Source organism: Budorcas taxicolor, chromosome 20 (genome assembly GCF_023091745.1).
Source record: "Budorcas taxicolor isolate Tak-1 chromosome 20, Takin1.1, whole genome shotgun sequence".
In the NCBI taxonomy this organism is placed as follows: domain Eukaryota; kingdom Metazoa; phylum Chordata; class Mammalia; order Artiodactyla; family Bovidae; genus Budorcas; species Budorcas taxicolor.
Genome location: NC_068929.1, coordinates 29,541,735 through 29,567,707, shown reverse-complemented (window position 1 = coordinate 29,567,707; position 25,973 = coordinate 29,541,735). Strand labels below are relative to the sequence as shown.

The 25,973-nt window shown below is 38.3% G+C and overlaps 1 protein-coding gene across 1 annotated transcript in view; it reads left to right on the top strand.

Annotated features, from left to right (window-relative positions):
• The window catches only part of ITGA2 (integrin subunit alpha 2), a 104,693-nt gene that overhangs the window by 67,812 nt on the left and 10,908 nt on the right, over nucleotides 1-25,973 (top strand). Inside the window, exons 11-24 of the mRNA XM_052659261.1 lie at nucleotides 162-300; nucleotides 1,175-1,320; nucleotides 3,052-3,195; nucleotides 4,959-5,162; nucleotides 5,867-6,003; nucleotides 7,751-7,890; nucleotides 13,108-13,259; nucleotides 16,061-16,171; nucleotides 16,768-16,850; nucleotides 19,115-19,256; nucleotides 20,355-20,447; nucleotides 21,244-21,320; nucleotides 21,407-21,490; nucleotides 24,888-24,990. Coding sequence (XP_052515221.1) covers nucleotides 162-300; nucleotides 1,175-1,320; nucleotides 3,052-3,195; nucleotides 4,959-5,162; nucleotides 5,867-6,003; nucleotides 7,751-7,890; nucleotides 13,108-13,259; nucleotides 16,061-16,171; nucleotides 16,768-16,850; nucleotides 19,115-19,256; nucleotides 20,355-20,447; nucleotides 21,244-21,320; nucleotides 21,407-21,490; nucleotides 24,888-24,990 — 1,755 coding nt within the window. The remainder of the gene's footprint in view (nucleotides 1-161; nucleotides 301-1,174; nucleotides 1,321-3,051; nucleotides 3,196-4,958; nucleotides 5,163-5,866; nucleotides 6,004-7,750; nucleotides 7,891-13,107; nucleotides 13,260-16,060; nucleotides 16,172-16,767; nucleotides 16,851-19,114; nucleotides 19,257-20,354; nucleotides 20,448-21,243; nucleotides 21,321-21,406; nucleotides 21,491-24,887; nucleotides 24,991-25,973) is intronic.

Genomic DNA, 25,973 nt, shown 5'->3' with positions numbered 1-25,973 from the left:
TCTCTTTTCTAAGCAATTCATGTATATTTTGCTTCATCTCGCTTAGTTTTTTTTTTTTTTTCTTTAAATTTAGACCATTTGTTTTGATGTTTTGCCCACCCGACACTCTTATGCCTTACAGGTGATTTGTTTTAAGGCTTCTCACTTTTCAATTATTGTAGAATATTCTGACGCTGGGTGCAGTAGGAGCTTATGACTGGAGTGGGACTGTGGTCCAGAAGACACCTCATGGACATCTGATCTTTTCTAAACAAGCATTTGAACAAATTCTGCAAGACAGAAATCACAGTTCATATTTAGGTAAGACCTACCAGCACTTGGCTTAGCACATTTAAGTTGCTTCCTTTAAGCTAGTTGGATTTCAAGATCAGTTCAGCAAAACAGTTGAGCTGTCATCTAATTACACATATTTCAGCTGTTTGCCAGTCAGGCCTTAGCCCGTAACTACTTAATGAAACACTGCATGTTTGACTCGTTAATCTCTTCTGGTTGTTCCAGCAGTTGTTATTCCTGGGACATGACTGTGTTTCTCCAAAATAGAAATAGGACCTAAGAGTCAGTACCGTAAGTGGTAGTCTTACATCAATTTGGAGTCTCCAGTGTTTCTGTTCGTGTAATGATAGTCACCAATTTTGAGCACCTCCTATGGGACAGTCCCTGAGTTGGCTATTCTATCTACATAATATTTAAATACTTCCAACTATCCTTTGAAGGGAGTACTACTATCCTCATTTTACCTTTCCAAAGAGCCTAATTACTTGCTCAAAGATAAAAAACTTAACAAGTGGCAAGTCCAAACTTTGAACCGGAGACGGACTCCAAAGCCTATGTTCTTCCCACTGTGCAAATTTCCACCTTTTAAATTCATTTAGTTATTCATTCTCAAATATTTGTTCCTATTTGAGTTCACAAGGAGCTGGTGAGGACAATTCAGAATCTAGGGTCAGCTTTATGGGGACATGTTCCACCTCCACAGGGCAGAGTTTCCGGCCAAATGGCACAAGCAGTTCATCTTAGAAAAAGCAGGAGAATGTGACCTTCGTGTTATACTCAGGAGCGCGAGCAGCTATGCGTAACACTAACGAAATGGCCCTCTGATCATCTCTGCTAGCTTCACAGGCTTATCTCGCCAAGATATTCAACAGTACCTACCCTGTAACCCTTTCTCTCCTAGGTTACTCTGTGGCTTCCATTTCTACTGGGAACAGTGTCCACTTTGTTGCTGGTGCTCCTCGAGCAAATTATACTGGCCAGATAGTGCTATACAGTGTTAATGAGAATGGCAGTGTCACAGTTATACAGTCTCACAGAGGTGACCAGGTAAATTCCATTGTTTAAGCAGGTGAAATTAATTTCATGGACAATCGGGGCTTGTGGGAAGGGAGGAGTTAGTAGAAATGGAAACTAACATTTATTGAGTGCCCACCCTGTAGCTGCCCCTGTGATTTGTCTTTACTTGAATATTCCTTAAATATTCACAACAATACTGAGATCTACCATCCCCTTTTGACTAGCTGCTGAGAGTTTAACTACCTTTCTAAGGCTACATAGCTTTCATGGGGTTGAGTTGTCATTAAAGCTCAGTGATGACAGACACCTAACTACTGCTTTGTAGGCAAGTTCCAACAAGGAACCAAGGATCTGGAGAAGAAACAAGTAGACAAAGGGAGCAAGAGAGCATTAGACTGAGCTACGACATCTGGGCCTGTACAGGTGTCCTGTGGCTCTGACATTTCTAAATGTCAAAAAGTTTGGCATTTCTAAAAGTAAAGCAGCACTTTTCTCTGTCACTTTCTTCTGATATGTGGCAATTTGGTAGTGAGGACCAGTGATGCCTCCCAGTCAAGGGCCACAAGAACAAAAGCCAGCCTATAGAGTCCTATTTCTTGCTAAGTAGTTTTGACTCCTGAGCTTAGCAAATATTTGAAATGCACATCACTGTACTCCAATGACCAACAGAAAAATTTCTTCCTTAAATCAGAGAAACTGACAAAACAACGGATTTCCCTTCTCTGGGATTAAAACTGATTCACTGTCTCTATGGATTTTCCTGGAGGAAGAAGATCTGAGTCTTTGACTTCCTTGACCACAAATCCACATTTTCCTCCTCTTTAGTATTTTAAAGTTTATGGTCTTCTCTGGTGGCTCAGATGGTAAAGAATCCTCCTGCAATGCGGGAGACCTGGGTTCAATCCTTGGGTCAGGAAAATCCCCTGGAGAAGGGAATGGCAACCGACTCCAGTATTCTTGCCTGGGGAATCCCATGGACAGACAAGTGTGATGGGCTACAGTCTGTGGGGTTGGACACGACTGAGTGACTAACACTTTCACTTTCTATTCTGTTTTTTTAATATAAATTTACTTATTTTAATTGAAGGTTAATTACTTTACAATATTGTACTGGTTTTGCCATACATCAACATGAATCCGCCACAGGTATACACATGTTCCCCATCCTGAACCCCCCTCCCTCCTCCCTCCCCGTACCATCCCTCTGCGTCATCCCAGTGCACCAGCCCCAAGCATCCAGTATCATGCATCGAACCTGGACTGGCGACTCGTTTCATATATGATATTATACATGTTTCAATGCCTTTCTCCCAAATCTATTATGTTTTATCACAGAAGCCCTGTTATTTGTTCAGCCTCCCTCTTCCCTGCTTGCCTTTGTCTACAATACCTCATAAAGCTTCTAAGTGTTCCTTAAGTGTAGTCTTTTTCCCACCAGCATCAGAAATACCTGGATTGCTTACTTAAAATACTGTTTTCTCAATTGCCCTATAGATATTGCATCAGAATCTCTGGAAATGGCTCTTGGGAACCTGTATTTTACAGGTGCTTTTTTGGTGATTTTTGTGTACCCTAAGTGCTAAGAAGCAAGTGTTAGATTGTGACACAAAGGGAGAGAAGGGGCAATGTTATCTATCTTTATGTTCCTAGCACCTTACAGGCAACAGATGCTCAATTTTTGTTTGTTGAATGAGTAAATAAAAGTTTAATGTAATACTAGGAGTAGAAGAATCCTAGGGTTGATTTGCTTTATTCCTGCAGATTGGCTCCTATTTCGGTAGTGTGCTGTGTGCAGTCGATGTGAATAAGGACACCATCACAGATGTGCTCTTGGTAGGTGCGCCAATGTACATGAATGACCTAAAGAAAGAGGAAGGAAGAGTCTACCTGTTCACTATCACAAAGGTAAAAAAAAAAATTATTAAACTGATTTCATTTCATTTGCTTTAGTATTGATAGATAAAAGTGAATTTGCATTTTTACAGAATAAAGTCTTTATTATTAAATAAAAGTATGGTTTATATTTCATTTTGAGGATGTCACCATTGTTATAGTTTCAAAAATCACATTGAAAACCATAACCTAGAACTTAATGTATAGTGTCCTGCCATCTTCCACAAGAGGTCTTTGAATATATATTTTCTTTACAAATAAAGTCATTATAAATGCATGTTGTTTTTTGAAATACATACACACACATGCATATACATCTGTGTGTTTCCCAAATATCTCATTCAATTATTCTTCTTTGCTATAAAGATATAACAATAACAGGACAAAGCTACTTTGTTGACATTTTACAACAGTAAGGACAAATTGTACCGGGCACTTTAGAAACAGCCATATATTCCTGTATACTTTCTACATTAGTTTGTCAGGAAATTCCATTGCTTGACATTTAGATATATATCCAAATCTTGGAAATTCCAGTTCTTACACATAGAACTGAGCATACTCTAACATGGAAAAGCCTAGTTTTACCAACTTATAGACTGAACTAAATCCATGCACATAATTATAGTAAACTTAGTGAAACCTGAAAAGAAAACCAAAATTAAAGGCACAGATTGACATAGAAAATTAGATGGCTAGATAAGGAAAGGATGGAAAGAAAGAAGCTGATATTCATGTAGTAAATGTTATATTTAACTGTTGTGATATTTTGTCTTACTTTATTTATTTAAATTAATATAACAGCCCTTAAACAGAAGCAATTAAGACAATTTGAAGCATATAAAGTGTAATTAAGTATTTAATAAGGGAAGAGCATATCCACTAGTTTGAAAATGTAACAAATCCCCAACTTCTTAAATGTTTCTTGCTAGTCAGATATTCTGAATATTATTAATTGCTAAAGGTGAAATGATCTTTCAATATTTCACCAAACTCAGTCAGTAGTAAATTAATTTTCATAAGATTATTATAGAGGAGAAAGAATAAAAACAGACTCAGTTTCATGGTTGAAGAGCATTGCTTTCTTATGAGGTCATGAAATATTTCCATTCTTGACTTCAAAATCTGCAAAAAAAAGAAAAAGCCCACAGTTGTATCTTTTACAGGAAAATGTCTTTTCTTTGGCAGAAATATTCAGTGTTTTATATAATGGAATATTAACAGTCTCATCTTTCACTTCCTATACCATTATAATTATGCCACTGTTGTTCAATAGCTTTTAAGTAAAGGACTGTATTAAGATATTGTGTTTTATTTGTTTCTACCTTAATTTTATTGAAGAGATTAGTAGACTTTTACCAGAAATTTTTTGAATCAAAAAATTTTGGAAACAGATGAGTGAAGATCCTAATATTAAGACGAAAAAAGACAAAAAAATGGACACGTTTATGTAGGTTGTACAGGCAGCCTACAGAAAAGAATTGCTTCTTTTCACCTTGGTTTATGAGCAGATAGCCTATGACCTTACTTTCATTATAGCACAGTGATTCATTTGTACATAGGTAGGTAGGTAGATGGATAGATAGATTTTTTTTTTTTTTGGATTCTTTTCCTTTTTAAGTAACTAAAAACTATTGAATATAATTCCTTGTGCCATACAGTATGTCCTTGGTTATCTATTTTATATCTATATTTATACTACTATAAATATATAGTAGTATATATTTGTTAATATAAGGTTGGCTTTAATTGTCCCCTTTTTCCCTCTTTGCAAGGGCATTTTGAATTGGCACCAATTTCTGGAAGGCCCCAAGGGTCTTGAAAATGCTCGGTTTGGTTCAGCAATTGCAGCTCTTTCAGACATCAACATGGATGGCTTTAATGACGTGATTGTTGGTTCACCTTTGGAAAATCAGAACTCTGGAGCTGTGTACATCTACAATGGTCATGAGGGCATGATTCGCTTGAGGTATTCTCAGGTAATCCATAGTTTTATGGTGATATGTTTACATGTGAGTATCATTGTGTTGGAGCTAGAGAGCATCACGTGGGTCATCCAATCCATCCCTCTTACTTTATAACCTAATTCACTTATTCATCAGATATTCAGTGAACCTCTACTGTGTGTCAAGCTCTGTCTAGGCTCTGGGAATGCTGTAAAGAACAGGACGGTCACCTTTGTGCTTTGTATGGATCTTTCATTCTTGTGGAGGAGACAGAGGGAAAGAAGATAAGAAAAATATTCCAGAAAGTAGGAAATGATAAGGAACTTAAAAAAAACTATGGAATAAATTTTCAGGGCTAGGAGGTATCAAATATTTGAGTGAGTGACCAAGGAAGCCTCACTCAGAAGCAGCTTTTGAGTAAAAATCTGAACGAAATGAGCTAGGAGAGGAGTCAGGACCCAAACCTGCATCGGCTCCTTCTCCGGTTCACTGATGTCTCACTGCTTTGTGCTGGCTTGTTATTTTATGTGAGAGATTCATGCCATTTTCTTTGATGAAAATGTGGCTGCAAGAATAATAATCAGATCAGATGAGCTATGAAAAATCAATAGAGTTCTGTGGAGAATAAAACAATCTGAGAAATGGCCGTAGAAAGAATATACCAGGGCAATGTAGATGCTACCTTTTTTCCATTTCAGTTGTCACGAGCTATAATTTCATCTCAAACTTGCTTTTAGAAAATCCTGGGGTCCGACAGAGCCTTTAGTAGCCACCTCCAGTACTTTGGGAGATCCCTGGATGGCTATGGAGATTTAAATGGGGATTCCATCACCGATGTGTCCGTGGGGGCCTTTGGACAGGTCGTTCAGCTCTGGTGAGTCATTGAGAGCCAGACACAAACCAGTTAACAAACACATGGCCTGCTAAGGAGAGCAGATTGCTTTGCTAGTATTGTGAAAATGTCACAAGCATTATAGAACACTCTCAGACATTTGTATGTCATAGTTTGCATAGAGGAAGGAATATGTTTTTCCTGGTGGGAAAAAAAATGCTTGCTTAACATTAGAACCAAGTTTCTCTTCTCTATAAAATGAGGAGGAAAAGTGTATTGAAAAGATAAAGCTCTTGAAATGGTAGTAAGGATATTTCTGATTATTTTTTTATTACCTCAACTTGTAGAAAAGAATTCTCATGAGAATGCTCTAAAAATACTGAATACCAAGGCCACACAAGTGAAGTACAACTTCTCCTGTGGTTAAAAGGTATCTTTTACAATTATTAGTCATAAACAAGAAGCCATTATTTAGGTTTAGCTGACCTCTCATTGACCTCAGGAGGAGTTGAAGAGCAGGGGCGAACAATAAGGGATTCAAGAGCCAAGGAGCAAAGGCAAAAAATAAATATATTGGGCTGGTGAAGGAATGGAACCAGAAAGAAACTGAGAATTCTATCGGGAGTCTCTAAGAAAATATAGTTCAGTTATCCATTCATGTCTGTCGAAAAATATGTTTTAAATGTCCAAGTATGAGAAGAACAGAAAGAAATGAGGTATTGAGTAAATCACACTGAGTTCAATGAAACTATTTACAGTATCTCACCTGTGCTTTTAAAGGATGAAATGCATTGTTTTCCGTGCATCATTTTTCTTTCAGTGCCTGACAGGCAGGTTGTTAGTTTCTCCACCAGGGATTGAACCTGTGCCCCTTGAAGTGGAAGCACGAAGCCTTAACCACTGGACCACCAGAGAAGTTCCTTAGTGCAGAGGTCCCCAACCACCAGCCCATGTTAGAAACCAGGCCACGTAGCAGGAGGTGAGCAGATGAGGCTTCATCTGCCGTTCCATTACTGGTGTGAACCATCTCCCTCCCCTCTGCAGTCTGTGAAAAAATTGCTTTCCACGAAACCAGTTCCTGCTGCCAAAATTTGGGGATCACTGCCTTAGTGCATCATTTTAATGAAATCTTCATGTGGAAAAAATAAAACTCAAATGTAATATTTAAGGCTTTGAAAAAAAGAAAATATATTTACTGGATAAAATCAGTTTAGAGTAACATTAGAAAAATACAAGATGTGATGACATAATTATGTGGCTGCTTTGGAACAATTTTGTAAGAAATCATACCTTTCAGTGAACTTCACCCTGTAGCCACCTTGGTAGACCTCAGGCATGGTAGGCCATATACTTCCTATACTGTGACGTTCCCTTTTAAGATAGCCCATGATGGCCAAACTTTTTTCTTTGAAGGTGGGTTTGATTCATCTAAAAAGTCAAGACACAAGGAGTCAATCCATTTTTTGAGGGGACCAGTTAAGCTAGGTTATAAAGCGTCTGCCTGCAATGCGGGAAACCTGGGTTCGATCCCTGGGTCGGGAAGATCCCCTGGAGAAGGAAATGGCAACCCACTCCAGTATTCTTACCTGGAGAATCCCATGGACAGAGGAGCCTGGCAGGCTACAATCCACGGGGTCGCAGAGTCAGACATGACTGAGCAACTTCACTGTCTGTCTGTCTGTTAAGCTAGGTTAATGCTGTTTTGTGGTCACATTCCTACAAGGTGCTAAGACTAGTTTTTCTGCGTAGCTCCCTGAGAATAATTTTTTTTTAAACATTGGTCTTTCAGGTCACAGAGCATTGCTGATGTATCTGTAGATGCTTCATTCACACCAAAAAAAATCACTTTGCTCAACAAAAATGCTGAGATAAAACTTAAACTCTGCTTCAGTGCTAAGTTTAGACCTACTAATCAAAACAATCAAGTGGGTGAGTAAACCTGAAATAATCTGCACAAGAGATAGGTTTGCTTATAGAGTTTCACTTCTTATGTAAACTATGCTTGGGGTATGGAAACCGAAAGAAATAAGGGTCCTGCAGACACTTGAATTGCCACATATTTGAGGTGCCTAAGAATGGTTAATTAGGTACGGAAGGTGTTTTAGACCTTCCTCTGTCATCCTGAGAAGGTCACATTCTGCTGCAGAAAGTCATGAAGTCAGTGACATAATTATAGCCTCTTCCAGTCTATTCTTTAAGTTTCTCTTACCCATACCTTCCTAATGGAAAACCATGAGCACATGCAAATTACACTGAACCTGAGTCCATATTAGATGAGCCCACTGTGAGTTGGCTATGCCATAATATAGGTAGCGTGTGTTCAGTATGAGGATCAAATATTTCTTTTCTTGAAAATTTAAGAAGCATGAAATAATGAGAGAGAAAGTATAGAACAATGTATAATTTGTGCCCAGTGTTTTATATTTTCTAAATAATCCATTGTGTGAACCTAGAACTTTCAGATGTATTAGCAGGATTTAGAAAAGGCAGAGGAACTAGAGGTCAAATTGCCAACATCCATTGCATCATAGAGGAAGCAAGGGAATTCCAGAAAAGCATCTACTTCTGTATTGTTGACTACACTGAAGCCTTTGATTCTGTGGATCACAACAAACTGTGGAAAATTCTTAAAGAGATGGAAATACCAGACCACCTTACTTGCCTCCTGCAAAACCTGTATGCAGGTCAAGAAGCAACAGTTAGAACCTTACATGGAACAACTCACTGGTTCAAAATTGGGAAAGGAGTATGTCAAGGCTGTATATTGTCACCCTGCATATTTAACTTCTATGTAGAGTACATCATGTGAAAGGCCAAGCTGGATGAATCACAAGCTGGAATCAAGATTGCCAGGAGAAATATCAACAACCTCAGATGTGCAGATAATACCACTTTAATAGCCAAAAACAAAGAGGAACCTAAAGAGCCTCTTGATGAAGGTGAAAGAGGAGAGTGAAAAAGCTGGCTTGAAACTCAACATTAAACAATGAAGATCATGGCATCTTGTCCCATCACTTCATGGCAAATAGAAGGGGAAAAAGTGGAAACAGTGGCATATTTTATTTTCTTGGGTTTCCAAGTCACTGCAGATGGTGACTACAGTCATGAAATTAAAAGATGCCTGCTCCTTGGAAGAAAAGCTATGACCAACCTAGACAGCATATTAAAAAGCAGACACGTCACTTTGCCAACAAAGATCCATATAGTCAAAGCTATGGTTTTTCCAATAGTTATGAATGAATGTGAGAGTTGGAACATAATGAAGGCTGAGCACCAAAGAATTGATGCTTTTGAACTGTGGTGCTAAAGAAGACTTTTGAGAGTCCCTTGGACAGCAAGGAGATAAAACCAGTAAATCCTAAAGGAAATCAATCCTGAATACTCATTGGAAGGACAGATGCTGAAACTCCAATACTGTGGCCACTTGATGCAAAGAGCTGACTCATTGGAAAAGACCCTGATGCTGGGAAGGATTGAAGGCAGGAGGAGAAGGGGATGACAGAAGGTGAGATGGTTGGATGACATCACCAACTCAATGGACATGAGTTTGAGCAATCTCAGGGAGATAGTGAAGGATAGAGAAACCTGGTGTGCTGCAGTCCGTGAGGTTGCAAAGAGTTGGACATGACTTAGTGACTAAACAATAACAACAAATAATCCAGTGAAGTGAGGGAAAGTCTGAAACATGACTGATTGGCAGGGGAGAGTAAGGAAGACTGTGGGCAGTCTTTCTCTGGATTGGTCCAGTGGTCTTTGGCAGCCTGGCTGAGGTCCTACATGTCCCTTAAGTCTCCCTAACCACTGCATCTCACCTCCATCTCTCCTGCTCAAATTATCTCAGTTCCTTCAATATGCAGCCATTGATTTTTAGCACTTAATCCAATATTACCTTCTTTCATTTGCTGCTGTTCCATGGGTCCGCATCCTTTCCATCAGATTTTTTTAAGTTGAAGTGTAGTTGAATTACAATGTTGTGTTACTTACTGTTGTACAGCAAAGTGACTCAGTCATGCATATATATCCTCTCCATCAGATTTTGGCTCTAATTTTCAGAAACCTGTAGTTCCTTGTTATTCAGTCATTCAGTCGTGTCTGAGTGTTTGTGACCCCATGGACTGCAGCACGCCAGGCTTCCCTGTCCTTCACCTACTCAAACTCATGTCCATTGAGTCGATGATACCATCCAACCATCTCACCCTCTGTTGTCCCCTTCTCTTCCTGCCTTCAATCTTTCCCAGCATTAAAGTCTTCCCTAATAAGTCAGCTCTTTGCTTCAGATGGCTCAGACGGTAAAGCGTCTGCCTACAATGTGGGAGACCTGGGTTCGATCCCTGGGTTGGGAAGATCCTCTGGAGAAGGAAATGGCAACCCACTCCAGTACTCTTGCCTGGAAAATCCCATGGATGGAGGAGCCTGGTAGGCTACAATCTATGGGGTCGCAAAGGGTCGGACACGACTGAGCGACTTCACCTCTTGCTTCAGGAAGCTAAAGTATTGGAGTTTCAACTTCAGCATCAGTCCTTTCAATGAATATTCAGGGTTGATTTCTGTTAGGGTTGACTATAGCTATTTTATTAGGTGGTGAACAAATTAACTTAAAGGGTAAAAATATAGAGGCAAGTTGTCACGATTTATAGAAGAAATAAGAAGGCTAGGAACACAAAGTTAGATTCACGTCTTGGCATGTCTTCCATATTCTCTATTTTTCACATTCATCTGGCATTTTTCCTTTCAAGTGTTCAAACACTGACCCAGCTCTGAGTAGCACATTTCACACACCTGCCTTTTAGCACATCCATCTGAGTAGCCGTGAGAGTTGAGTCAGAAACCATTACTGTCTAAACATGAAATGGCTAGATGGAATGTACAGCATGGTGATATTTGTTAATAATACTGTAGCGTATACAGTTACTAAGAGACTAGATTTTAAAGGTTCTCACCACACACAAAAAATTGTAACTTTGTGAAGTGATGGGTATGTTAACTCACCTTATTGTGGTAATTATTTTGCAGTGTATAAAATCACTATGTTGTATGCTTTAAACTTACACAATGTTATATGTTGATGATATCTTAATGAAGCTGGAGGAATAAAACATTAAATATAAAAAGTTAATTTGGAAAATCTATTAGTTGGCAGAAATGACCTCTGCTGGCCCTGAAGCATGGGTTTGTCTCAAACATCTTCCTCCTAGTTTTTGATTGTACTTCACCTCTTCTGTTACCACACACTTGAAAGGCATTTTCTGCTTTCAGAGAATTTTATTCCCTCCCACCTGTTCTCTAGGGTCTCTCACCATTGGGCACCATTCCCTTTGAATCCTCTTCTTGATGCCTTAGGTCCATATGGTCATGATCATTGGTCACTTACTAGCCTGGCAATAATAGTGTGTCAGAAATCCCACCTCTGTGACTTTGAAAAGTCAATTTATAAAGCATATGACTTCTGTTATTTATTGCATTGGGTGCACACTCCAGTTTGAAGTTAATAAGATCAAAAGGATTATCATATTGCCTATGTAACTATGTATCATTTTGGAAAAAATGAAATATTGTCCTTACCACATGTACTAACTTTGTCCTAGCTACCATCACTTCCCTGCCATTACTTTTCCTTTGTGTTATTTTCACTACTTATTTGTAGTTCTTGATTCTTTTGTATTTTATCTTTGTTAACCTCATGAAGTATTCAGAGCCAGAAAAATTATATATCACTTCTAGCAGATATTTGAAAGGTTACATGTAGAATGCTTTTGGAAGTATAGTCAATCTTTAAACTCTTGGAAGTAATTCAGTTCAGTTCAGTCGCTCAGTCATGTCTGACTCTTTGCAACACCATGGATCGTAGCATAACAGGCCTCCCTATCCATCACCAACTCCCGGAGTTTACTCAAACTTATGTCCATTGAGTCGCTGATGCCATCCAACCATCTCATCCTCTGTCATCCCCTTCTCCTCCCACCTTCAATCTTTCCCAGCATCAGGGTCTTTTCCAATGAGTCAGTTCTTCGCATCAGGTGGCCAAAGTATTGGAGTTTCAGCTTCAGCATCAGTCCTTCCAATGAATATTCAGGACTTGACTTCCTTTAGGATGGACTGGTTGTATCTCCTTGCAGTCCAAGGGACTCTCAAGAGTCTTCTCCAACACCACAGTTCAAAATCATGAAGTCTTGTAAATAAATAATAAGAGAATAATCCTAAGCAATGCAGTTGATGCTATTAATAGTATCAGATCTTCTCAGTGTTGGGTCGGTAGCCAACAGATTTTATTGAAAGTTCTGATAGTTGACATTAGCTACTGACATCAGTTTTTATCACATATGTTTCTCATTCCATTTCCCTAGGTTAGTATTATCTCTGTTTTATAGATGAAGAAATGGAGGTTCAAGGAGGTTAAGAAAATTGCCTAAAGCTTGTCAATGATGAGGTTAAGATTCAAAACAAGTCTGTCAAATTCAACACTTGTTATTGCAGTATAACATGACTTTCCCCAAGTAAGCTTTTGGAATACGCAAGGCGCTACACATTTCCCCTTAGAGTATCTAGTTTAATCCTTAAATAACAGTGAATCCTCTAAACTGCATAGAAATAGTAGGAATATGGAGTCTGATTTCAAAATTACTCAAACTTTACTTCTGACTAGGCCGTAGCTGTGTGAGCTGAGGTGAATTGTTTTGAAAAACCGAATAATATTCTATTAATTATCTGAAAAATAGGATAATAATATCCATGTTCCAGGTTTATTGTGAAACTTACATAACTTATGAGAACGTGTTCAATTGTAGGCACTCAATAATAATACCTTTCCTTTGCACGTCACCATGTTACAGACAATGAAATTGCTGTTTGAGGAAAGAGTTTGACCAACTTCATTCAGTAGATTTCCTGGTGGCAAGTCTACTTTTCCTTCCACTGCGTCAAATCACATTTCTTTGAATCACCTTTCTTTGTATCCACAGTCAACGTACATCATACCAGAGCTGCAGTTACAAATATCACAGGCCATGGTTCACAGTCCATCAAAAGGAAGACAGGTTTTTGTTCTGTTGTAGTCAGAGACTTAACCCAGGGAGATACGATAAAACAGGAATGCCTTTTCCTTAAAAATGTATTTGTAATGACATTTCTTTATGACTTTTATTATAGCCATTGTGTATAACATCACAATTGACGAAGACCAGTTTTCATCCAGAGTGACGTCCAGGGGGTTATTTAAGGAAAATAATGAAAGGTGCTTGCAGAAGACCATGATAGTAAGTCAAGCACAGCGCTGTTCTGAGTACATCATCCACATACAGGTGGGCCTCCGAATCCTCTCTTTCATCTCCTTCCTTTTTAAAGACTAAGGAATGGTGGAAGCCTGAATTGGAGGCTTATGAGTGAGAAGACCCCTTGCTCTTCTAATTACTGCTTTTTTTCATCTATGAATAGGAGTATATTTCCCTTACGCTCATCTATGTGGTTACATGCTATTATGTAAGTTAGTTGCATTAAGTTTTACTTGGGATGGCAAGTAAAAGGGCTAAAAATAAGATTCTTCAAGAAATCAAAGACAGTGATTTCTTAAATGTTTAATAGGAAGAACTTTTAGTTGACGATAAATTTTATATTGACATTTTCATATCAGGAGAATATTTATTTTTAAATAATTGAAAAGGATAACTCTAATTGCCCTCATTATTAGATTTAAGTTGATACAGGTGAAGTATGGTAGATTATGAGGTAAAAATTCTTTGCTCTAATCTTATGCCATAATTACTACAGTTCACATGAATTTTGAAATTCTCCCAAGTATAAAAAGTGCTTCTCAGAAGAAAATTTCTTAAAAAAGCTTATCTTATAAATTATATGATTATTTCCCCCCAGAAGCCAGGTTATGGTATTTGAAAGTACAATTTATTCAGGAAACTATTTTTATAAGAGTTATTTAAGAACTTTCCTAGAATGTGGTTCTCAAAGTTTAAGATGCATAAGAATTTCCAAAGAAACTTTTATAAAATTCATATGCTGGAACCCCACCCTCCTCAGAAATTCCCTTCAGATCCAGTGAATATGTCTAAGCGGCATCCCCAGACATTTCTCAAGTAGAAGGATGATACAGAAATCACATCTCAAGAAGTGCTAAGAGTTGAACAAAGAGCTGGATGAACTAAAATCAGTTGAGTAATTTATTGTTCAGGTTGAATATTTCTTCTTTGTGAAGGCCTAGACTTTTTTTGTTGATAATGTGCCAATTATACATCTTTAAAGGAATAAAAGCCAGATTCCATTCTCTCTTATCCTTGTGCTACGTGGTGGGTCAAATTAAACATGTAATCCATTGTGGGGGAAGTAAGAGAGCCAGGATGTGGTGTACGTATGTATATATATAAACTGGAGAAATAAATGGCAACCCACTCCAGTATTCTTGCCTGGAGAATTCCATGAACAGTGGCCCCTGGCAGGCTACAGTTCATTAAGTCACAGAGCCAGACATGAGGACCCAACTACTACATATATATAAATACGCCTCCTATTCTCTCCCATGTGTACTTGTGAAGTTTTTACAAGGTGTATATTATTGTGGTCAGCTGAGAGGTATTGTTCCAGGTAACACCATATTTGCTATCAATACCCAAGTCCATCCCACGTGCCAACCCTGCAGCCGAGGATACATTTCCCTGCAGTCAGGAACACACTGCCCCTGCCCCTCTACCCCCTGTCCAAAGGGCTCAAGACAGAAGTCCTGCTGAGATAAAGATATCACTCCTAAGAAAAGGAAATTTAATTTTTAGTGCTTACCAATGTACAGGCATTCTTCTTTCTTGAAGAAGAATGCTAGATGGTGTTTGCAGCCCTGTTTTGGCATTATTTTCATTGTGCAATAGACAGGAAACCTCAAAAACTAGAAGCAGCTCAGGCCTCTTGGAGCATTGCAAATCCTCCACCATCTTTACTAGACAAAGAGGAACTGTTCTACTTACAGCTGGACAGTGCTGGTTTCAACGCCTGCTGAGTGATATGTGCATCATCTTCGACATGCAAAAGAGCACTGACAGACAGCTAGGCTGGAAACTGGGGAGCTTGGTTTCGAGTATGGGAAACACTTTCATCTGGTTTTGTAGACTAGAGAGTGAACCCTGGGACTTTCCCTTCCAGAGATTTGGTCAGGACACCTGTAGATGCCAAAAGTCTTGGCAGTAGGAATGGGAAGAACATGGCCAACAACCCAAGAGCTAGGTACTAACAGAGTGATCTTCTGAGCACTGAAAACTGGGTATCTCATCTAAATATTGATCATTACTTATATAAATAATGAAATGACTGATGAGTTTATCTGAATCAGTGCTTCAGATTTTTACTGAGCCCAAGTTTTGAAGTCTCTTAGAAGTGGAGAAGCTAACAGCAGACTTCAGTTCAGTTCAGTTCAGTCGCTCAGTCGTGTCCGACTCTACGACCCCATGAATTGCAGCACGCCAGGCCTCCCTGTCCATCACCAACTCCCGGAGTTCACTCAGATTCATGTCCATCGAGTCAGTGATGCCATCCAGCCATCTCATCCTCTGTCATCCCCTTCTCCTTCTGCCCCCAATCCCTCCCAACATCAAAGTCTTTTCCAATGAGTCAACTCTTTGCATGAGGTGACCAAATTATTGGAGTTTCAGCTTTAGCATCATTCCTTCTAAAGAAATCCCAGGGCTGATCTCCTTCAGAATGGACTGGTTGGATCTCCTTGCAGTCCAAGGGACTCTCAAGAGTCTTCTCCAACACCACAGTTCAAAAGCATCAATTCTTCAGCGCTCAGCCTTCTTCACAGTCCAACTCTCACATCCATACATGACCACAGGAAAAACCGTAGCCTTGACTAGGCAGACCTTAATTGGCAAAGTAATATCTCTGCTTTTGAATATGCTGTCTAGGTTCGTCATAACTTTTCTTCCAAGGAGTAAGTGTCTTTTAATTTCATGGCTGCAGTGAAGAAGCGAGAGCCTTGAAAGTTCAAAGCAGAGCTATTCTGCATGACTGAGAGTGGACTGTGTGTTTAATTGTGAGCACATGTGTGGTCATTTTCTTGTTTGAAGCTGCCATGCCCTAATCCACTAACTCTGTGTGTATTTAGGAGCCCTCTGACACTATCAGCCCTCTGAATCTGTGTGTGAACATTAGTCTGGAAAACCCTGGCACTAACCCTGCCCTTGAAGCCTACTCTGAGACGGTCAAGGTCTTTAGTGTAAGTACAGCTTGCCTTTCTTGGAATTCCTGACTAGCTGGCAAAGTTTCAGTCACTGCCTTAGTGTTTGTAAGACACTTAGGACATAGCCTAAGTTGGTAATTTTCTAATTGAAGTACAGTTACTTCTATGGGAAGTTCACCAGCATGTAAGTTCCATCAAGACAGGGATTTTGTCTTCCTTGTTCCCTGCTCTGTCTCCAGCACTGCGAGTAGTGCTTGGCCCGCCACAGGTGCTCAGTAAATGTTTATCGAAGAAATAAATAACAATAAAGGGAACACCTTGTGTTCACAACCCATTTAAAAAAAATAAAATGGTACCAGTACCTCTGAAATTCTCTGTATTACTCCGTACTCTATCATATCCACTTTTGTCTTATGCCCCCAGATTGCACCACCATCCTGAATTTTGCATTTATCAATGTTTTTCCTTCTGATGTTGCTAAACATGTATATATTCCTAAAATGTGGTTTAGTTTCACAAGGTTTTGAACTTTATATAAATGGAATAATACTATTATGTGTTCTTCTACAATTTGTTTGTTTAACTCAATAGCAAATTTGGGGGATTGTTTTTCTCTTTTTTTTTTTCTGTAGATCCCTTTCCATAAAGACTGTGGTGATGATGGAGTTTGCATTTCTGATCTAGTTCTAAATGTTCAGCAGCTGCCAGCCACTCAGTAAGTTTTACTTTAAAGCACAGTGAAAATTGTTGAAATAAAAGACATTGTTAGATTAGTTTATTCAAGTGATTGTGTATGGAAATTTTTTTCTACAAGAGAAGCATCATAACTCCTAAAGATCCTTAAAATCTAAATTTCAAAGTGTCTAGAAATAAACTTAACCAAGGAGTTGAAAGACTTATACTCTGAAAACTATAAAATATTAATAACAGAATTTGAAAATAATCCCAAGAAATTGAAAGATATCCTGTGCTCTTGGATTAGAAGAATTAATATTGTTAAAATGTCCACACCGAACTACAGATTTAATGCAATCCCACTCAGAATATCCATGACGTTTTTTTACAGAACTAGAGCAAATAATTCTAAAATTTATATGGAGCCACAAAAGACTCCACATTTTCAAAGCAATTTTGATAAAAAAGAACAAAGTTTGAAGTATCTTCAGGTTATGCCTTAAAGCTACAGTAATCAACAGAGCATGGTTTGGGCACAAGAGCAGACATATAGATCAATGGAACAGAATAGAGAACCCTGAAATAAACCCATCTACTTATGGTCAATTAACCTACAACAAAGGCAAGAATATACAATGGAGGAAAGACTGTCCCTTAAATAAGTGGTTCTGGGAAGACTGGATAGCTACATGTAAAAAGATAAAATTAGAACATTTTCTCATATGAACTACAGAAATAAATGCTAAATGGATTAAAGACCTAAATATAAGACCTGAAACCTTAAAACTTCTAAAAGAAAACAGAGGCAGAACACTCTTTGTCATAAATTGTAGCAGTAGCTTTTCTGTCTCTGTTTCTGAAAGCAAAAGAAATAAAAGCAAATAAACAAGTGAGGCCTAATTAAACTTAAGAGCTTTTGCACAGCAAAGGAAACCATTAACAAAACAAAAAGATAACCCACTGAATGGGAGAAAATATTTGTAGATGATATGACCGCTAAGGGGTTAATATCCTAAATATATAAACAACTTGTATAACTCAATGTCAAAAAACCAGAAACCTGATTTAAAAAATAGGTAGAAGACCTGAACAGACATTTTTCCGAAGAAGACGTACAAGTGGCCAACAGGCACATAAAAAATGCTCATCAGTGCTAATCATCAGAGAAATGCAAATCAAAACCATGATGAGGTATCATGCTATTTCATACCTGGCAGGATGGCTGTCATCAAAAAGAACATAAATAACAAATGTTAGTGAGGATGTGGAGAAAATGGAACCCTTTTACACTGTTGATGGGAATGTAAACTGGTGCAGCCAACTATGGGAAACAGTATGGAGGTTTCTCAAAAAACTAAAAATAGAACTATCATATGATCTAGCAATTCTACTCCTGGACATGCATCCAAAGAAAACAAAGACACTAATTCGAAAAGATAGACGTACCCCAGTGTTTATAGCAGCATTATTTACAATAGTCAAGGCATGGAAGAAACCTAAGTGTCCATCAATAGATGAATGGATAAAGGAAGATGTAACATACACATGTATATATATATTTATGTATACACATTTATATATATAATAGAATATTACTCAGCCATAAAAAGGATAAAATTCTGCCATTTGCAATAACGTAGATGGACCTAGAGGGTATTGTGCTTCACGAAATAAGTCAGAGAAAGACAAATATTCTGTTTCACTCATATAGAGAATTTAAAACAAAACAAATATATATTACAAAATAGAAATAGAAAAATAATAAACTAGTAGTGGGCAGAGGGAAGGAGGAAGGGGCAAGATAGAGGTATGTAATTAGGTGATACAAACTATTAATATTATGTAAATGTAAAAAATATAAGTAACAAAACTATATTGTATAGCACAGCAAAATATAGTCATTATTTTGTAATAACTTTCAATGGAGCATAATCTATAAAAAGATTCAATCACTGTATTGTACACATGAAACTAATATTATAAATCAACTATACTTCAATATAGAAAGTATAAATTTCACTGTCTCTCATCCATATAGGAGTAAGCACTAAGAAATATAAAACCACTTATATTTGGATGGTGTCTTTTTCTGCAATGTAATTAAAAGCAACAAAGAAGAAAACCCAATAGGATTTATTCATTCATTGCTAATATTATTTTACTATGAAGATAATTTGTTATTAAGCAGTTTTCTCAGTCTCTAGTAAATCCAAAATTTGTTTTTTAAATGAGTATTTGAATGCTGACTTAAAAAAGAAAACAAAACTGTAATGACTTTTTTTTTCTCCTTTTTACTGTTAACAGACAACAGCCCTTCATTGTCAGCAACCAAAACAAAAGGTTAACATTTTCAGTAAAACTGGAAAACAAGAAGGAAAGTGCCTACAACACTGAGATTGTTGTTGATTTTTCAGAAAACCTGTTTTTTGCTTCCTGGTCCATGCCGGTATGTGAAGGCACTCTGGTGATAACTGCTATTTTTGTTGTCAATTACTGTCTTCCTTCTACTCACATCTCCAGGTCCTCTATGTTTTCTGAAGAAATTCCTTGCCCCTCAACATGATCAGTCTTGACACTTGTGGCTCCCAACTAGTTACACTGCTTGAGAACATAGCCTGGCTGTGTATCTAGACCAGTTCAGCTTCATGGCTTAGATCAGATTTTTCCTTTGACCTGACACTTGGCAGTTGTAGCCAGACTCTACCGTAAACTCTCCTCAAGCCATCTGTGTGATGAGGCTGCATGGAGCTGCACAGATGCTGGGAGTTGCACTTGCTCTCCGAAATTAGAGTCCCACAGCTCAGCCCAAGCTTTGTAACCACAGGTCTTGCTGCTGCCAAGATAATGCATTCCAGCGAGGTCAATTACTCATGTTGACTTGATCGCTATACCAGGAACACACTTGACCATGAACGCCCCCCTGGTTCCTCTGCCACCAAGCAGTGAAAAGGAGAGAAGGGAACAGCTCAGATTTTCCAAATTCACTACTTGATGAAAGGGTTTTAAAAATGGTTTCATCCAGTTTCAAGTCATTGTGAACTTAATAGATTTAGTGTTCTACCCCGATTCTGACTTTAGTGTTTAAATTTCTTGTGCCAAATGACAGCTTCCTATTTTAAAGAGAAGAAACCTGAGAAAATCTAAAGATGATTCTTTTAAGTTATTTAAAATATAAATGAAAGCTATATTTTATTTGCTCTTGAAACTACAACTTTCAAATATATTGAGAGAAAGGTATGTATTAAAGACAGCATTTCTAAATAGTGGATTAAATTTATTTTGTGCTTCTGAAATATGACATATGATTTATTTCTGGGGGAAATTTCAGTATCTGACTTTGTTTTGTTGGGTGGCCTGTCTAGCAATAAAAATAGATGTTAGCCATCTGGACAATACATAGAAGATTTTCAAGTCTTGGTGTGAACACAGCCTTACTGCTAAAATATCTAGGTGGTTTATATTTCTTTTGGTACATATATGCATGAGCGCATACACATACAGACATTGAAAAAGAATTGATCGTTGTTTCTCTGGTCTCATTCAGGTTGATGGGACAGAAGTGACCTGCCAGATTGCTTCATCTCAGAAGTCTGTTACCTGCAATGTGGGCTACCCTGCTTTAAAGAGCAAACAACAGGTAGAACTTCCATTTCATCCCCAAATCCATGCTGACCCCTTCCCATGATTGGTGTTAATTCACCAGTGAACCATCTTTCTTTATTAAGTGTCATCATTTGAGAGGCACCACAAAATAATTGGCTGCATATTTAAAGGAAGTTTTTAAATATCTGCATGCTTTAAATTATTAATAAAAGTGGGATTTCCCCCTATACAGTTCATTTCCAAAGACACACACAACATAGAAAGATTTTCTGAACACCAGTCAAAGTGGTTTATACACAGTCATGGATATCATTTGTTAACCCCTGGTAGTAAGCAAATTTTACATCAGCACAAAGCCTTCAAATTCAGACAAGTATTAGCGCCTGTGATATGGATGGTGGTGGTGGTGGTGTAGTGGCCAAGTCGTGTCCAACTCTTTTGTGACCCCCATGGACTGTAGCCCACCAGGCTCCTCTGTCCATGGGATTTCTCAAGCAAGAACACTGGAGTGGGTTACCATTTCCTTCTCCAGGGGATCTTCCCAACCCAGGGATCAAGGCCGGGTCTCCTTCTTTGCAGGCAGATTCCTTACTGACTGAGTATTTAGGGAGACCTGCTGTATGTATTTGTTAAGTAAACTCAGTTCTGTTCTGAAGGTGAGGCAAGGTGGACAAATACACAGATATTCTACATATTAGAAAGCTTAAGTTTCATAAAATTCAGAATCAAATGGGACTGAGTTTACTTTTATGGAACAGTTTTTTTTTTTTTTTATGTTGGTCCCTGAGTACAAAGCATCATAGATTGATGAGTTTTCATTTTGTATATAGGTGACTTTCACTATTAACTTCGACTTCAATCTTCAAAACCTTCAGAATCAGGCATCTATCAGTTTCCGAGCCTTAAGGTAAAACATGATGAAGTCATGAATTGATGAAAAGTGGCTTTTCTAATATTTCTCTTTCAGTAATTTTCTAATATTCCTTTCAATAGTGAAAGCCAGGAAGAAAACATGGCAGATAATTCAGTCAACTTAAAACTCTCTCTGCTGTATGATGCTGAAATTCACATAACAAGGTAGGTGAAACAGTGGGGAGCCTAAGACCGCAGCTCACAACACATTTGGTTCATGACTAAAGAAGTCCTCTACATGCTCATTCTTTACTGGAGAATTTGAATTTAAATGTTTCCTTCTTGTCAACTAAAACAGAAGTCCAGGGGCAAACTGGTCCCTAGGGGACTCTTGAGGGACTCCTTAGATTTATTAAGAGCAATCCCGGAAAGATAATTGTCTGTCACGTGCCAAGGGGAGCTCCCCTGCAGGCTCTTGGACGAGCTGTCAGAGCACAGCTCGCAGGGCCCCAAGGAGCTGCCACCACTTCCTTCCCCACATCTCTGTCCCGCTGTCCACATGAGATCTCAAGGGGTAGCCCCACTCCTGGACATCGAAGCCCTGGGCACAGATATTGAATCTAGTCACAGAAAATTCCTGGCACAGTGGATTAGGGTTTTCTTCCAACCGGGATGAAATGAGGCATTTTTCAAAAGAGGCCATCCAGAAAGAAATGAGTTATTCCACTTTCTTGTCTGTCCAAAGCAAGTAAACCTGAAAGCGCTGGCCAAAACACTATCACTTGATACCTATTATCTTGAATTGTTCAGAGAGACAGGTGTCTTGCGAGGTGAGTAACTTGCAGACACCACAGGTGCTGATATTATCACCTTCATTCCCACTTAGTGAAGCGGGTTCATGGGCACGGACACGTTGCGGCACAGCTGTGCAGGTACAGAAGTCCCAGGTGAGGCCCACCTCCAAGCCTGGGAACCAGAGTTCTCTAGCTGCTGAAACACTATGGCAGCTTTGCAGTACAGTTCAATGACCCCTGGAAAACACACAGCAACCTATCCCCAGGGAGCCAGGCTACGAAGTGTCCAGTGACTGCAGCTTTCTCTAACATCACTCCAACCCCTAAAAGCATGGAATATGTGGATCATCCAACAGATCCCTGAGCAAAAACAAAAAGGAAAATATGTCATTATGTCTAGAGCTCAAGACACATGAGCAAAGATGAAAAGAATGCTTCTGTATCAAGTGAGTTGCAAACGGCAAAAGCAGAAACTGTATCTCAAGTCATCCATCCCTGAAAAATTATTCAGTAGCTACAGATTTCAAAGGGCCCTCAGCTGCTAAAAAAAGTAACTGAAAACAGCTGCAGCTGAAGAGATTGCTAGCACCACATTACCTAAATGTTTTCCTTCCTACCTATAATTCTACTTTCTCATCCTAAATGCTTTTTGTTAATAGAGCCTTTTCATCATTCCATTCTCCCACCATGGCCAACGTTTTCAGTTATTTTAAGATGAAATAAATGGGACTTCACATTTACTAAATCTTAGCTATGTATTTTTTGTGATGGTAAATTGGATTCTCAGACATACTGATGTTTAAAGTATATCATGCAGTTAAAAAATATGGAGAATTATCAAGAATAAAGCTAAAGTCGTTCCTAAACCTACCATCCAGATAATTTGTCTTAATATGTTTTTAAAAAGAAAGATGTTAAATGTGCATGGATAGAAAACCCAAACATCATGGAAAAATGCACGATGAAGAGAAATTATCCCTCTGATCTCCTCTCGTCATTTTGTAATGACTAATTTGGCTGTTTCAGAATATTTTCCAGATACAAGGTCTATCTGTCTACTAGGATATATGCCCCCCCCCCACACACACACACTCACACACGTGCACACACACAGACACACACACATTCACACACACACACAGTTTAATTACTTTTTGAAAAAAAAAGAAAAAAGTCCTACCCAATCCCAATTATTGAATATATCCCTTAGGAACCATTTTGATACTATATAAGTGTGCAATTATATTTTGCAAATATGATGGGTGGAAATAGATAACAGTAGAATTTATTTCTAAAACAGGATCTGCCCCACTATAGCTAACTGCTAATATAAATATATTGATCAATATTTAAGTAACTGACGGAAGCCTTAAGGAACAAATGAAAAAATGTTGGATCTCTTTAAAATGCAGAAACAGAGCATATTAATTAATTTTAAAACTGGCCATATATAGGGGCTCACACAAAGATCTAAAAGGCACATACAGCCAGCCTTTCTATTTTATTTTTTTAATTAATTTTTACTGGAGTCAGGCTTTCTGTTTTAAATCCCAGTCAGTTTTCCCATTTTCCATGTAAGGCTGACAAATCATTATTTCCTCTCATAGACATAACCTTGACAAATACTACATTTATTTAAGTGCCTTTGACATATTTTCCTTTTGAGAATTTTGGGGAAAATTCTAATGCATAAAAGAGAGAAAAGGCAAGATTTTCAGTAAAGAAACCAAAGGACCCTGTCTTGAAAATATCCAGTCCAATTTTTTTTTTTAGGAAATAGAATCAATGTATTATAATTAGGATAAACTGTCTGATGCCAATAAATATTGCTTCTCAGACTCCTGCCCCTGCTATCTGCCCTCTACCCCCTAAGGAAGCTGCCCTGGTTGGAATTCAGCTTCAGATTCCCAGAAATGAGTGAAGAGAGAGAATGGTATTCAGTTACCTTTCAGACTGGGTGGTCCTATGCGGGTTCCCTCAGGCCTGGTCATTTTTTCACTTGCAAACCCTGCTAAGCAGCCCCAAGCGAAGACATTCAGTTAGGCCATTACCTCTAGGTCTAATCTATTAACAAAACTCCTGACTTAGCCATCTTAGAAGTGGTTTCTGTGGTCAGTGGTGGAGACAGATGGACCTACCCCGATTCAGACCAAAGCTTCAGAGTTGGCTTGAAACTAAGGATTGTTGTCATTGTTTAGTCATTAAGCTGTGTCCGACTGTTTGCAACCCCATGGACTGTAGCCTGCCAGGCTCCTCTGTCCATGGGATTTGCCAGGCAAGAATACTGAGGGAATAATAAAATGTACACCCTATTTCACAGGCATCCAGTGATCAGTAGTGCAGGAGCTAATGCCTGATATCTTATTACTGTATGATATTTCAGCCATCATACCAAGTGGAAAATCCCCTGCCTTATAAATCTGTTAGTCCAATCAATAAGACCCAGGTGTCCACTGTATTAACACAGCAGTCAATATAATAGCAATCTTGCAAAGAGTTTCACTCCAAATTCTAAAGTAATACATTTGTACTTATTTTAGAAACTTACAGCTGATATATGCATCTATATATACAACTGATGTAACACAAAGAATCTTAGCAGAATGATCATGAAGGGCTATGTTTTGAAAGGAACTTGTTTTAGCCTTAGAAATGTATACTGAACTTTAAGTCCATAACAAATATTTGTTTTCCTTTAATGTTTTGTACCTAAATGTAAATTCTTTCACTTGTAATATAAGCTGGAAGATATATAAGTAAAAGAAATATTAAACTTCAAGAGCAATAGCATAACTAAAATATTCAGTTTTACAAATATCATCCAACAGATCTACCAACATAAATTTTTATGAAGTCTCCTTGGATGGGAATGTTTCTTCTGTCCTGCACAGTTTTGAAGATATTGGTCCAAAATTCATCTTCTCCATTAAGGTTGGTATACCTGTTACAAGAATGGGAAGTCAGGAGAAAGGGGGCGCGGGCAGGAATGAGGGCAGGAAGAGAAGAAGAAAGTAAAACAAAGTTGAAATATGCCTGCTGCTGCTGCTGCTAAGTCGCTTCAGTCGTGTCCGACTCTGTGCAACCCCATAGACGGCAGCCCACCAGGCTCCCTCATCCCTGGGATTCTCCAGGCAAGAGTACTGGAGGGGGGTGCCATTGCCTTCTCCGTGAAATATGAAATATGCCAGTGGTTCTTAAATTTGAGCACACATTAGGATCACCTGAGTCTTGTCAAACACATGTCACTGGGCTCCATCTCAGTCGTTCTGATTCAAAAGGTCTGGGGTGGACCTAACAATGTGCAGTACTAACAAGTTCCCAAGGGGTGCAGATGCTTCTGGGCCAGGTGCCATTCTTTGAGCACCACAAAGATGGGCCATCGATAAGTAAACAGCTGGGCTTTGTATTGATACATAGTTTTGTATCTAGGGTAAGGGATAATTGGTGTATTTTGAAAGCAAATGTTGAATATTAATCAACAGAGTATTAACATAAAGCTACTGCTGTGGACAGAGTCTCTGCAATATAATGTCAATTTATGCTTGGAAACCACTTCTGTTTGAGAAGCTCACCATTTATTTGTATACAAATATTTACTTTGTACAGTCATGCTAAGTAGTATACAAAATATTTTTAAATCAATTTCTATTGGCTATTAGTTGGTAATTATTAAAGTTTGTTTCCAGTTATATAAAGAGAAATGAATTTGTGAGAGAATATTTTATAATGACATTACATACACTTTGTTAAATAAAAAGGAAAGAATCCATCCACAGCCTGTCATTTTATTTTTGTACATATTCTACTAATCTGCCAAATGGTTACAACTCTATAATTTGGTGATAATTTATATTCTTTAAAAGTCCTTAAAGGAATCTTGATTTGTGATCCAAATTTATGGAATTTACAAAATG